General features: G+C 36.0%; 1 protein-coding gene across 1 annotated transcript; it reads left to right on the top strand.

The window, feature by feature from the left end:
• The first annotated feature begins 1,911 nt into the window (after positions 1 to 1,911).
• On the top strand, positions 1,912 to 10,148 carry Rdm1 (RAD52 motif containing 1). The gene is made up of 4 exons (XM_046447742.1): positions 1,912 to 1,915; positions 8,934 to 8,974; positions 9,070 to 9,645; positions 10,017 to 10,148. Exons 1-4 carry the CDS (start codon positions 1,912 to 1,914, stop codon positions 10,146 to 10,148), a joined length of 753 nt encoding a protein of 250 aa, XP_046303698.1.
• Positions 10,149 to 15,774: the final 5,626 nt, after the last annotated feature.

Here is a 15,774-nt window from a genome sequence, read left to right as displayed (position 1 = left end):
CAAATTTCTGAACTCAAGATCCAGAGGCTAAACATCCAATGGGAAAGGCATAAACAAAATGTAGTCAACACAGTTATAATATTGGGGTTAACCACAGTTCTGCTTCTGTCAGAGGCAGGCTAATCTATTTATTTGTGCCTTAGTGTTATTGTTATTACCTCATGTTTTAGATGGACTGTTAATATTTCCATCAATAATATTTTAGCATGGGGTGATATCTTGAAATATATTTCCTATATATACTTTAAATTGATATACACACAGGCAGACAGTATGCTTAAAAGTGAAAAAATAAATATTATGTAACATTTGGAATTCTCCCTAATATTTTATAGTGGAAAATACATAAAAAGGGTCAAGATTAGAGGTTACACTCAGCTCAAATTTACTGGAAGAACATAGATGAGTAAGAAATGATATGTGAGCAATATCATATTGAGTATCGTAAATACTAGAAAAAAATATTTTGAATGTTCTAATCACAAAGAAATAACAAAATCTGAGGTAATAGATAAGCCAAATACCCTGATCTTATTGTCATACAATGTTTACATGTATGGAAACTTCACACTGTTCTAAATAGACATGTACAGTTATTATTGTGTTCAATTAAGAACAAAAGAAAGGGTATATCAATGTATGTTTGTATTCATAAAGTATTTAATATTGAATAACCTGTTAAGTAGTCTCAGCTTTATGTTTAAAATAATAAGACACTTCTGAGAAGAGCTAACACTGAAGGATAGGAGGAGAAAGGTGAGAGTTTGTGAAATATTCAATGGGTTTGCCCATCTGTGATCAGCAGTTACAGTGCTTTCTATGGCTCATTTTATTTGAACTCTTCTCCTCTACAATTAAGAACTGTTTTTCAAGGGAGGAATCCTTTATACAAAATAAGCAGAGTATCAGTGTGCTGTCCTCCTCACCTGCTGCTACAGTGAAATTCTAGCAGCTTACTCTGACTCTTGTCCCACTTTAATTTCAAAATAAATGAGTCAAAATAAAACATGAGAAAAGCCTCCCAAAGGGAGAGAGAAATCCAAACAAGATCATGATTTTGGCATATTTATTTTTAAACCTCCCCAGTGCATTTAAAACTTAAAGTAGAATTGTATTTTTAAATGAATGATTACTTTCAAAATGACAGAATTAATATTTTTACAAAGCAGTACGATAGGTAAAAACACTCAAATAAAAATAGCCTACTAGTCAAATGAAATCTTTTGTGTATTTTGGGAAGTATACTTCTTGGTTCTTCTCTTATTTATCTATATATGTGACTTATTTCCAGGTGTAAGAGGGCTATTTTCCCTTGTGGAAGTATGTCCTGATAAACAATAGAGGTGGAAATAGGAAGAATCAAAGTTACTGAGCCATAGATCCATCGTAACTGTTGTAACTCAACTGTGTATCCCACATTTCCAGGCGAAGAGTCCCTAGTCCAGCATGCCCCATACTGAGGATGATGTATTGAGTCTTTAAGACAACAGAAAACTCTCAAAAAGTAACATAGAGTAGGTAGGAAGTTGACTTCTCATGTACCAAAATAAAAGGAGGATTGCACATTCCTCTTTAATTGCCCTTTCTCAAGAACTCACTCTTCATGTTGCACCTGCTTCACTTGGGAAATTGCAGAGAAAAATGAATTGAGCTTTTGACTGAAGCACTTCAGCAGGGGTTGACTTGGGGCATTGGAAACTGAAGGAAGAATTATATCTCTTCCCCAAATTGAGAGAGAGAGTGGAAATTCCACAGCCTTTCATTTTTCAAGGTGGGAGGACCAGGTTTTCATTAAATTTCCTCCACTAAATGACATAGATGCTACATTTAGACATGGTGAGGCAAATAGCACTAAAATAAATAGAATGTTCCCTTAGAATTTTACAAGATATCTGATATTGAATGGATCCTATGGGTAAGCGACTCCTTGAAACATCTAAATGAACAGTGGAAATGCACTACATAGTAATGGTTAAAGAGCTGAACTGTAGAGTCAGAGTATCTGGGTGAACATCTCAGTTCTACCATTACAGGTCATGTGACAGCAATTTTTCAAGTATCTGTGTGCCTCAGTCTCCCCTGACGATAAAATGGAGATTATATTCATTATAGTAAAGAGAGAAAATCATCAGTAATGTCACTCCCATAGGATATTTTAACTTCTTCTTTGCTGTGTCCTCACTACCAAATCCTTATCATCCTAGGCACATCGTGAATATTCAATAAGTATAAGTAGATGTGAAATGAAGATATGAAGAGAATTCAGCAAGGGAAAAGAAAGCATCTATTCCACATATTCTTATGGCAGCCTTTGGAGATACTAATTGTCATATTGTTGTCCTAGGGAGGCTGGAGACCCCCCAAAATGTGAATGGTATGAGATATAATTGAACTCAGAATAGTATATTTTAAATATGGTAAGAGAGTTAAGAACTGGTGAGTACAAAGGGAATTAAGAGTATATTTCTGTTCTCTAAATAAGAGGAGGTGAGCAATTTTATATATTGAAAAGTCAATAGCGAAGACAAAGACTGAAGGTACAGGAGTGCAAAGGAGAAAATGTGACATATAGCTGCCCACTTCATTGCAGAATTTTAGATGAGACTGTGTGTCCTAGCAGTAAAATATGTTCGGCTGGGACTGAGACAGATGGTTTTAAGGGAATCAGTGTATGATTCTGATCTTCCACATATAACCATTCCTATTTGATCTGCCTGAATAATTTTCCCATGACTTTTCCAAAATCATTCTTTTTTTTTTTTTTTTTTTTTTTAAAAAAAAAAGATGCATTGCTCCAGGGATACACAGTTCCAAATGAAGGGACATTTCTCAGTATTGGAAATGGTGCTGAAAAAAAATTATTCTTATGCCTAGCTAATAAATTATTCTTCAGTAAGGAGTTTTCCAATTCTATAGTTTGAAAAAATTGTAGTATTGCCTCATAAAATTGTCATCTGATATATCATTAAGAAAAAGTGTAATGATATATCCCACAATGATTGTTAGCATATTACATGGAAAGAATTTCTTAGAATTTATATTTGTAAGCATATCAAAAATAGTAATACAGGGCTGGGTTGTGGCTCAGTGGTAAAGCACTTGCCTGGCACATGTGGGGTATTGGGTTCAATCCTCAGCACCACATAAAAAATAAATAAATAAATAACATAAAAGTATTGTGTTCATCTACAACTAAAAAAAAAAATTAAAAATAGTAATACAACTGATGATAATATGACTCACTCTAGCATAAAAATTGACAATTAATTTAATTATAATTCTTCTAATTTAATGATAATTGATATTAAATTAAATTTTTAATTATAATTTTTACCAAATGTTTTCTTTATATTTATTTATATGAATTTGGATAATACTGGGCATAATAACTTAATCTAGAGTTTATGCAAATTGGCTAACAGTTATAAGTGAACTTTAAAACTAAATGTGTTTATTTTCAATAACAAGTTTTCTGTTGTATATGAGTGCTGACAAATATCCAATTAATAAGATAACTGAAGAATAAAGTATGTTACAATAAGGCAAACTTTATTTGGAAAAAGTAATAGAAATTCAAACTTATTATAGTACAAAGAAATTATCAATTTTATGTTTATAAAGACATAAATATTGTTTTCCTTTATATTTTTTTAAATATAATTAAATGACTGATATAACATTTTTAAAATTATTAATACTTAGAATGCATTAGAAAGTCTAATTCTACCATTTAAATGTATGTTAAAATATTTTGATATCAATTTGAAAATCTGTGCAGAGATATAATTATCAAGACTCTGTTATGGGGCACACAAAATACACTTTTGGAAACCATTGATATGAAGCACTGACAAAACTTTTCATCTTGAACAAGAGCTACATTTCTTCCTTGGGGACAAAAAGTAAGCAGGTGAAATAGGTGTAAAAAAACTGCATTGGATGATGAGGGAGAGATTTTTTTTTTTTTTTTAAATCACTTTGTAGCTATAATTCTTTTTTTTTTTTAGAGAGAGAGAGAGATAAATTTTTAATATTTACTTTTTAGTTTCGGCAGACACAACATGTTTTTTTTGTTGTTGTTGTTGTTTTGTTTTTTGTTTGTGGTGCTGAGGATGGAACCCGGGCAGCACGCATGTCAGGTGAGCGGGCTACCCCTTGAGCCACATCCCCAACCCTTGTGGCTATAATTCTTTCAATGAAATTGGCATCTGGAAATGCTGGGTAAATTTTTATGTTATTCAGAGTTTATTTTATGTAGTAAGGAGAAAATACAAGGAAAGTGACTAATATTGGGAAGATTTTAATACTCTCAGGCATTATAAGAGATAATATTAAGTTCTAGGGAACTGAAAGTGTAGCACAGCCCTCAGTTGCTTGCCTCATACATGCAAAGTTCTGGGTTCAATCCCAACAATGCAAAAAACAAACAAAACTGAAAACAGAGAGGAATATTAATTGCTATTTCTAAAGGAAACAACAGTAATATCAATGCCTCTTTAAAACATTGCTTCTCATTCTCTTGAATAGTTTTCAAAAACTTGGGCTTGAGTCACACAACACTTAGCATACTCCTCCTACATGAGACTCCCATATAATGGAAAGTTAGCTGAATGTCTTCAGAGATGAGCAGAATTTTGTAGGGGTGTGAATTGAATGATAATATAACTTGACTCTGTCTCTAAAATATGTCATTAATGAAGTTTTAAACACCCAAGTTATAAGCATTTTACAATAAACTTGTAAATGCATTGGTTTTCCAGAATATTCAAGCAACCCCTTCCAGGCCAGGTGGAATGAATGAAGGTTTCTGTTCACATCGATGAAACTAGGGAAACTGAATAAGGGAAGGAAAGTCAATACTCCTGAGCACCTACTGCATGCCAAACACTAGGCAAAGTGCTTAATCTTTCTCATTCTAATAAATTCAAAACATAAACTAATGAGTAGGTCTTATGATTGTTCCTGTTCAAAAAGTAAGGAAAAGGAGTGTTAAAATAGCTTAATGTATAACCCAGTACCACATAGGCAATATGAAGATGTACTGAATCCCAGTCTAAGACTTTCTGATACTCTAGTCATTATAACAGAAAAATAGAAATTTGAAAAAAAGATATGTCAGAATAAACATTTTAAGACAGGTGGGGTTTAGGACTGGGTAAAGCCAAGGCACACCCAAATTATAGTGGACAATATTCATTTAACTCTATTGTTTATTGGACACTGTGTAAGTTATTTTCTCTTAAGTGTTGGAAATTTAAATGTACTATTATAGAATGATTGAGAAAAACAAATATTTTTTTTCCTTGCTTGATTACAAGAAATGCATTGCATTATTTCATTTGTTGTCAATTAAACACAAATGAAGACATGTAAGTTAAATCTGCAAGATCACATTCTTAATTGGAATGCTAGCTTACTTATTTAATATGCATCTCTGACTAACTTATAATTGATACACAAAAATTAAAATATATCTGAGGGATACAGTGAAGTGAGATGTTAGTTAATTTTGAAAATAAAACATGTTGCTCATTGAGTTTCTCTTTCTTGTTAACAAACTTGATGACAAGAAGAGTACTTTATTATCTCTATGGATGTGTGTAGAGTAAAATCAATAATTAAAATGCTCATTCACAGAACTACTTATTTACATGCAGTTTTGGTTGTCAAATTTAACATTAGTTAAATTGAAAACAATGCATATAAATGTTACAGCAGAATTGACAGCAATGACTCAAAAATTATCGTGGGATTATATCATCACATTTAGAGACTTAGATAAAATTGGTAGAGAAAGATGATTTTGGTGATATATTTCATACTTTATTCTTATCTGAGGAGAATTATTATCATGTAACACTTCCTTATATTGCAAATACATTTTGGAGGATGGTAATACTATGTGCAATATATTTTCTAAGATAATGATTGAGAGTTAAATATGTTCACATATAGCTTCATCATTAAAATTATAAACTTAGAGCAGAAACTTAATCATTTGTTTTCCTACAGAAGATGTACCATTTTTGCACATTAAGAAAGAGAAACAAGATAAAAAACCCACAATAGGGAGAAAATGAGACACATCTTTACTAGTATAATATTTAATAATTTGCCTTCCTTTTAGTAATCTCTGTTCATTTTTTTCTTCATAATTATCATTTTTCTAGGACAGGTAGTTCTAAAGCAGCTACATTTCAATCATAACTTTAAGATTACTCAAAAATAATCTGATAACACCTCATGGCAAAATTCACATAATTATTTATTCCAGTGGAAGTTATATATATAATTAATGAGCAACAGTTAAATATTTTAGAAGATAACACAGGTATTCCCCTCTTATCTTTATGCTGACCAGCTGTGGTCTGAAATTCTACAGAAATTATAACTTTAAAAGCTAAAGCAAGATCAAGAGCTTAGATGCTATCATGAATTTTTTTATTTGGTCTTCTGTTATTGCTCAGGAGTTTTGGGACTAAGAAAGTGCCATTATCACCTCTTTGGTTGGATGATATAATAATTGGGAAAAACTGGGTCAAGATCTATTTTCCCCAACAAACTTTAAAATAAAAGGTTTTTTTTTTCTTTCTTTCTTTTTCTTTTTTATGATGACTCAAATTTTTTTCTTGTTCAAATACAATTCTTTTAACCCCAGCCAGTGCAATCAGGCAAGAAAAGAAAATTAAAGGGATATAAGTTGAAAAAGAAATGATATTATCGTTGATTGCTGATGATATTAAAACTAAAGTTTTGAGATGAAAGTTGATTCTCTGCTTCTAATAGCAGGTCAAACTGGAGTATTTCTGCTCCTTCTGGCAGATGGGTCTGTACCAGCTGCAGGCCTCTGTAGCTGTGAAGTGTTGTAGCTCTTAATAGTGGGCCATGCCCTCTAGTGTTGCAACTGACCCCAGCAGTTCATGTTCAATTTCTTCTTCTTTCTGGGTTCTTATCTCATGAATGCAAGAATGAAATACAAAGACCAGGTCAAGTGAGTCTAATGATAGGATTATTTTGAAGAATAGGAAAAGAACTCTTACAGTACAAGAGGGGACCTGATAGCTGGTTTTCTCTGTCGTAATATGATCATCTAGGGGTTTATATAGTATTTGGTTCACTTCCATAGGGATAAAATTATGCTAATTAGTGTTAGGCAATGTAGTAATATTATTGTCAATTTGCGTCCATCTCAGTTTTGCCCTACTTCTGCTTTTTTTCATACTTTGGGAAGCAGGGGATTGAAGTCATTGACTGCACATGCTCAGTGGGGTGTCTAAGGCTGCAGTGCTGCGTGGACTGACTTGCCCCTGCACATCTAAGCACTGGCCCACTGTTCCTCTGTCCTGCCATGCCTGTGTGACAGGCTCTGTACATCCACGGCCACACTTGTCACCCTCTTTCCAATACATCCAGGCCACTGCTCTGCTGCTGCTTCAGGCTGGCCATGTGGCTTGGTAGGAGGGGAGCCATATGACTAAATATGATCCTATGACTAAAAAAAAGCTTCACCAGAAGACTTCTAGAGCTGACAAATTCAACAAAGTAGCAGGAAGCACAGTCAACATACAAAAGTCAATGTTTTATTATACTCTAATAATGAACCTGCTGAGAAATAAATCAGGTCAACAATTACCATTCACAATAGCCTCCAAATGAGAAAAAAAAAGAATAGAAAAAAAAAACTTGGAATAAGTTTATCTAAGAAGGTGATAAACTTCTACAATAAAAAATATAAAACACTGAAAAAATAAATTGAAGCCCTCTGAAGATGGAAAGACCTCCTTTATTCTTGAATAGGTGAAATTAATGTTAAATGATACTAAGATCATGCATGGTGGTGCATGCCTGAGATCCCAGGGGATAGGAAGGCTGAGACAGAAGTTTCACAAGTTCAAAGCCAGCGTCAGTAACTGTCATGCTAAGTGAAAAAAGCCAGACCCAGAAAGTCAAGGATCTAATGGAATGGGAAAAGTTACAAACTACAGAATAAAATTGATCAAATTAAGCTTTAGTTTATGCAGGTTACATCTATTGATACTTACCATTTTTTAAATTAATAATAATAAAATTTTAATTAACTTATTTACATATTAGTACTTTTATTAAAATTTGTCAAAATAAAGTATCAGATGGAATAAGCAAATACTTTCCAAATTAACTTAAAAATTGGTGAAAACAGTGGCTGTTTCATATTGTATAAATCTCTTCACTGTCTAGTTTAACAACATACAACTGAAAGCTAATTAGACTTCTTTGTTTTCTGAAAAACTTTGTAAAATCCTTTACACAAGAAACCATTTCATTAAAATTTTATCTAAAGCCTGGTATATAGTAGATCACCAATATATCTTTATGAATGAATGAATCGATAAAACCAAGTATTCAGGTATGTTCCATTTGTGTTTGAAAACTTCCTTTGATAAGACAGCTCAATACCCTTTTTATTTCCTTGCTTTTTGAATTGCACTATTCTACTTTGATATTCAATACTAAAGCAACAAAAACAAAATGTGTCTTTAATGTGTTTGGTTTATGTTAGATTTTGGCCCTAGTGTGGGAGAAATTAAGTAAGCTGAGTAGGCACAAAAATAATTATTCAGCATACAATAATATGTGGTGTTACTGTTATCCAAAGTACAAGTATAAAGACACGAATTTGTGTGAATATACTTTGTATACAACCAGAGATATGAAACATTGTGCTCTATATGTGTAATAAAAAAGAATTGTAATACTTTCCACTGTCATATATAAATAAAAAAATAAACAAGTAAATAAATAAATTAATTAAAAAAGAAAAAAAAGTACCTTCTAATCCCATTCCCAAATATCAGGTGTCACTTTGGGTAAAATACTGGCTAGTTATAGGGAAAATTCTTATTTATTTAAATAAATTGATAAGTTTATATAATGTACTATAATGATGTAATTAGAAGCATATCCAGTCTCTGGACCCACGGCCGAGGCCTTGCATGTGAGCTGGGGCCAGGGTAGAGGGAGGAATGGAGCAAGCCGTTCACCCGCTGACTGGGAGCTTCAGCCCCTCACCCGCCTTGGAGCCCTGCTGAGTATTCTCTGTTCACAGTATTCTCCCGGTTTGGCCTTCTATATTCTGTCCGGGTCTTCCCAAACGCTGCAGTGGCCCGCCCTGGTTTCTATGCCATCATTAAGTTTTATTCAGCAAGGGATGCCAAAAGAGCCCAGGTAGCATGCGACAGGAAACTGCTTTTTCAGAAATCTCCATTGAGGGTTCGTCTTGGCACCAGATATAAGGTAGTTCAACATCAAGCCTTTGCCCTAAACAGTTCACAATGCCAAAAACTGGCAAATTACTACTTTGGTTTCAATGGATGGTCAAAAAGGATCATTAAGCTTCAGGAGCTTTCTGACCTGGAAGAAAGGGAAAATGATGCTCTGGAGTCACCACTGGAGAAGCGAAGCCTGAAGTTCTTCTGTGCTTTAGAGATGGTGTTGCCATCCTGTGTATGCAGGAGTCCGGGAGTAGGCATTGTGGACGAACCTTTGGATCAGCTGGAGGAAGGACCATTATTATTCCTTATGAAAAGAAAGAAGGCCCAGAAGCTTGCTGTTCAGAAGGATTTATCAGATGCATTCCAGAAACTGTTCATTGTAGTTTTAGCAATGGTCTCAAATTTGTCCTGTGATGAGAAGATGGCCGCTGCGCACGGGGGTTGCTGAAGTGCTGAGCGTGGTGCTCAGAGCAGCGGCTTTAATCAAGATTTCACACAGCCTGTAAGAACTCCTTTCACCGTTAATCTGTAGCGGACCTCTTTGCCAAGCAGCAGGAAGAACAAAGAGATCGAAAAAGAGACGCTTGGCTCCCGGACGCTTTGCCACCCAGAGCTGCGGGCGCTTTGCTCCCATCTGCTTCCTCTTTTGCTTCGCTCCAGGCAGAAAAGGTGAATGTGTAATCAGCAGTGGATTGTAAGTACCCGAGGCAAAGAAAGCTCAGTGCGCCCCGCCTTTTTTTTTTTTTTTGAATATTTTTTATATAGGGAGAGTTTGTGGATTGGGATCATTGGCTGGGCTACAGTTTCTGTGCTGAAAATCCACTCCGCGGGAGCCCCATTTGCTTTCTGCTGGCTGTCTTGATCGCTATGGCTACATTGTCCGGCAGCTGCACCTAGAGGGTGGAGCTGGGCTGCGTGCAGAGCCCTGTCCTCCAAAGGCTGGACCGCAGTCTTGAGCGCCTGGGTCGCCTGTTCGCCGCTGCACCCTTGGGCAGAGCCTGCTCTGGGGTCGTTCTGCATGCCCCTGCGAGGGGACCCGTGCTTCAGAGGAGGGAGCCGGAGAGCCGCGGCAGCAGCCACTTAGGCCCCGGGGGCTGGGCACCGGTTGGCGGTGCAGCTATGGTCGCGGACGAGCGCGGCGCCCCTGAGCGTGGCCCCAGGGAAGAGGCGATGGTGGCAGGGTTTAATTTCTAGAAATCTGGACTGGAAACAGAAGCAGCAGTTTGTATAATCCCAAGAACTTGCTTATGCCAGGAAGCTATAAGGGCAACATGAATATCATTGAGGAGATCTAACATGGCAGCGGGCGGGGAGAGATCAAGTCTCTGACCTCTTCAACTGCGCAGGCATAGGGAGCTGTAAACTGTATAAATGCTGTTTGCTCAGGATCACTAGGCAATGCTGAGCTGACGTGGATCTGGGGTGTACAGTCTGGGCCCCTCAGAACACACACACCGAGCCCGGATCGGCTGCATCCAAGCTCCGGTTCGCCTGCTTCTCATGACTCAGCACTAACAATCCCACTGAAATAACTGGTTGGCCCTTAGGAACTTTCAGAGGTAAAAACCAACCGAGCCTTCATAGGCAGTGGCCACAGGATTGAAACGGGGATTGGGAGAGACAGTCAGGACCCACCCGTTGCACTGGTCACCCGGCAAAGGGAACGAACGGTCACCATTTACATGTGATACCACCTTGGCAGAGAACTGACGTCACGGGCGGAGGAGATAACTGCATTGAAACCAGTGCAACAGGGCTCCCAGGAGCAGCAGACATGACGTGTAGCCAGTATTGTGGTGAGCGTCACAGGTGAGCGCAGCCTGGCTTGAGGAAACACAAGAGAAGGCCCTAGGCACTCAGGATTGGAGACCCGCCCAGTCTGTGAGGAAGAGCTGCTACACAGTGATTGGTTCCCACTTAGTGAGAGGAGAAGCTTGACCCAGTGGGCACAGCTCCACCTACTGGAAGAGAAATTAATTGAACTCTATGACTGCATTTATTATTATTATTATTATCAATTTTTTTTCCTTTTCTTTTTTTTCTTTCATTTTCAATTTTTTATTGTTGTTGTTCTTTAACTTTTTTTAATGTTTCTAATTTTTTTTTCATTATTTTTATTATTATTATTATTATTTTAATTTTAATTTTCATTATTTTTATTATCATTATTATTTTTGTGTAGCGACCCCTTGCCCGCAAGGAAGACGCAACTCAGGAATCTTCTTTCAGCAGTTTATTCAGGCCCTTGATATTTCTTCTTCTCTCTCTCGGATGCCCCTCCCAGCCTTAATAAAGCATCTCAAGCCCCAATGCGAAGCTGCCACGTGGAGCTTTCTCATAGGGTGGTGAAAAACCATGCGCCAACTCTCCCAAATAAGGAGTTGTTTGTCACAGACCACAGCGGAGCCAGCGCCATCTTGTAATGGCGACCATAGTCTGCAGAAATGGCAGAAGCGGCTCACCACATTTTTGTAAAAAAATTTTTTTTCTTTTCTTTCTTTCTTTATTTTCTAACTTTTTTGTGTGTTTTGTTTTTGTTTCTTTTGTCTTTTCATTTCTTTTCAATTTTCTTATTCCCCCTTCCTTGAATTCTACCTGTCTACTCTCATTCTCTTTAGTGACTTCTTCCCTTCCCTTCTAATATCTTTCCTCCCAAGCATCAAATAAATTTATAAGAGTAAACAGTAACTCAGCAGTGAAACAGAACAAGAAGTAACATGAGCAGCATAAAAAAGCAAGGAAGAAAAGGGGTACAAACAATGAAGGACAGCCTAAATATTCAGGAGGACCTAGAGTCAGCAGAAAAATGGTCATATAAAGAATTCAAGGAACACCTTAGACAGATGGAATGGAACCTTAAAGAGGATACGAGACAGCAAATCCAAACAGTGAAAGAACACTTTGAAAATCAATTACGTAAACAGATAAAAGAAGAAGTTAAGCATCTTTATCAGGAGATAGAGATTATAAAAAAAAATCAAACAATAATTCTAGAAATGAAGGAAACGATAAACCAAATTAAAAACTCAATTGAGAGTATCACTAACAGAGTGGAGCAAGTAGAAGCCAGAACGTCAGATAATGAAGACAAAATATATCATCTTGAAATGAGCCTAGCCAACTCAGAGAGGCTGGTTAAAAATCACGAGAGAAACATCCAAGAGATATGGGATAACATAAAAAAACCAAACCTACGAGTCATCGGGATAGAAGAAGGTACAGAGATTCAAACCAAGGGAATGAGTAGCCTGCTGAATGAAATAATTACAGAAAACTTTCCAGAAATAAAAAAGGGAACGGATATACAAATTTTAGATGCATACAGGACACCGAGCACAAAAAATCACAGTAGACCAACGCCAAGACACATTGTTATGAAGATATCCAATATACAGAACAAAGAGAAAATATTAAAAGCTACAAGAGAAAGGAGGCAGATTACATTCAGGGGTAAACCAATAAGGTTAACAACGGATTTTTCATCACAGACGCTGAAAGCGAGAAGATCCTGGAACAACGTATTTCAAACACTGAAAGACAATGGATGCCAACCAAGAATTCTGTATCCAGCAAAATTAAGCTTCAGGTACGACAACAAAATAAAAATCTTTCATGATAAACAAAAGCTAAAAGAATTTGCAGCCAGAAAACCAGCATTGCAAAGCATCTTGAGCAAAACACTACACGAGGAAGAAATGAAAAACAATAACCAAAACCATCAGTGGGAAGTACCTGTATAAAAACAGAGGGCGGGGGGAAAGCTAACCATGGAGAAACAAACTAAATTAAATTAAAAAAAAAGAAGATAAATAATCAAACATGGCTGGAAGTACAAACCATATATCAATAGTAACTCTAAACGTTAATGGCTTAAACTCTCCAATAAAGCGACATAGGCTGGTAACATGGATTAAAAAAACAAATCCAACAATATGCTGCCTCCAGGAGACACATCTGATTGGAAAAGACATACACAGGCTGAAGGTGAAAGGTTGGGAAAAAATATACCACGCACATGGTCCTCGTAAGCAAGCAGGGGTGGCCATCCTCATATCGAATAAAATCGACTTCAAGACTAAGTTAATCAAAAGGGATAAGGAAGGACATTATATACTGTTAAAAGGAACCATTCATCAACAAGACATAACAATTATCAATATTTATGCACCAAATAATGGTGCTGCAACGTTCATAAAACAAATTCTCCTCAAGTACAAGAATCAAATAGACCACAACACAATAATTATGGGTGACTTCAACACACCTCTCTCACAATTGGACAGATCCTCCAAACAAAAGTTGAATAAAGAAACTATAGAACTCAATATCACAATCAACAACCTAGACTTAATTGACATATATAGAATATATCAACCATCATCAAGTGGATATACTTTTTTCTCAGCAGCACATGGATCCTTCTCAAAAATAGACCATATATTATGCCATAGGGCAACCCTCAGTAAATATACAGGGGTGGAGATAATCCCATGCATTTTATCTGATCATAATGGAATGAAACTGGAAATCAATGACAAAAGAAGGAAGGAAAAATCCTACATCACATGGAAAATGAACAATATGTTACTGAATGAACAATGGGTTACAGAAGACATAAAGGAGGAAATCAAAAAATTCTTAGAGATAAATGAAAATACAGACACAACATATCGGAATCTATGGGACACAATGAAAGCAGTTTTAAGAGGGAAATTCATCGCCTGGAGGTCATTCCTCAAAAAAAGGAAAAACCAACAAATAAATGAGCTCACACTTCATCTCAAAGCCCTAGAAAAGGAAGAGCAAAACAACAGCAAATGTAGCAGAAGGCAAGAAATAATTAAAATCAGAGCGGAAATCAACGAAATTGAAACAAAAGAAACTATTGAAAAAATTAACAAAACTAAAAGTTGGTTCTTTGAAAAAATAAATAAGATCGACAGACCCTTAGCCATGCTAATGAAGACAAGAAGAGAGAGAACTCAAATTACTAACATACGGGATGAAAAAGGCAATATCACAACAGACACTACAGAAATACAGAAGACAATTAGAAATTATTTTGAAAACCTGTATTCCAATAAAATAGAAGATAGTGAAGACATCGATAAATTCCTTAAGTCATATGATTTGCCCAGACTGAGTCAGGAGGATACTCACAACTTAAACAGACCAATATCAATAGATGAAATAGAAGAAGCAATCAAAAGACTTCCAACCAAGAAAAGCCCAGGACCGGATGGGTATACAGCGGAGTTTTACAAAACCTTTAAGGAAGAATTAATACCAATACTTTTCAAGCTATTTCAGGAAATAGAAAAAGAGGGAGCTCTGCCAAATTCATTCTATGAGGCCAACATCACCCTGATTCCGAAACCAGACAAAGACACCTCAAAGAAAGAAAACTACAGACCAATATCTCTGATGAACCTAGATGCAAAAATCCTCAATAAAATTCTGGCGAATCGGATACAAAGGCACATCAAAAAAATTGTGCACCATGATCAAGTAGGATTCATCCCTGGGATGCAAGGATGGTTCAATATACGGAAATCAATAAATGTTATTCACCACATCAATAGACTTAAAGATAAGAACCATATGATCATCTCAATAGACGCAGAAAAAGCATTCGACAAAGTACAGCATCCCTTTATGTTCAAAACATTAGAAAAACTAGGAATAACAGGAATTTACCTCGACATAGTAAAAGCTTTCTATGCTAAGCCTCAGGCTAGCATCATTCTCAATGGAGAAAAATTGAAGGCATTCCCCCTAAAATCTGGAACAAGACAGGGATGCCCTCTATCACCACTTCTATTCAATATAGTTCTCGAAACACTGGCCAGAGCAATTAGACAGACGAAAGAAATTAAAGGCATAAAAATAGGAAAGGAATAACTTAAATTATCACTATTTGCAGGTGACATGATTCTATACCTAGAAGACCCAAAAGGGTCTACAAAAAAACTACTAGAACTAATAAATGAATTCAACAAAGTGGCAGGATATAAAATCAACACGCATAAATCAAAGGCATTCCTGTATATCAGCGACAAAACTTCTGAAACGGAAATGAGGAAAAACACTCCATTCACAATATCCTAAAAAAAAAATAAAATACTTGGGAATCAACCTAACAAAAGAGGTGAAGGACTTATACAATGAAAACTACAAAACCCTAAAAAGAGAAGTAGAAGAAGATCTTAGAACTTGGAAAAATATACCCTGTTCATGGATAGGCAGAACTAACATCATCAAAATGGCGATATTACCAAAAGTTCTCTATAGGTTTAATGCAATGCCAATCAAAATCCCAATGGCATTTCTTGTAGAAATAGATAAAGCAATCATGAAATTCATATGGAAAAATAAAAGACCAAGAATAGCAAAAACAATTCTAAGCAGGAAGTGTGAATCAGGTGGTATAGCAATACCGGATTTAAAACTATATTACAGAGCAATAGTAACAAAAACAGCATGGTACTGGTACCAAAACAGGCGGGTGGACCAATGGTACAGA

This window comes from Marmota monax, unplaced genomic scaffold, assembly GCF_021218885.2.
Source record: "Marmota monax isolate L192 unplaced genomic scaffold, Marmota_monax_Labrador192_F-V1.1 WCK01_AAM20220418_F8-fsc00040, whole genome shotgun sequence".
Classification (NCBI taxonomy): Eukaryota; Metazoa; Chordata; class Mammalia; order Rodentia; family Sciuridae; genus Marmota; species Marmota monax.
Note: the sequence above shows the minus strand (reverse complement) of the source record. Positions and strands in the feature narration are given on the sequence as shown.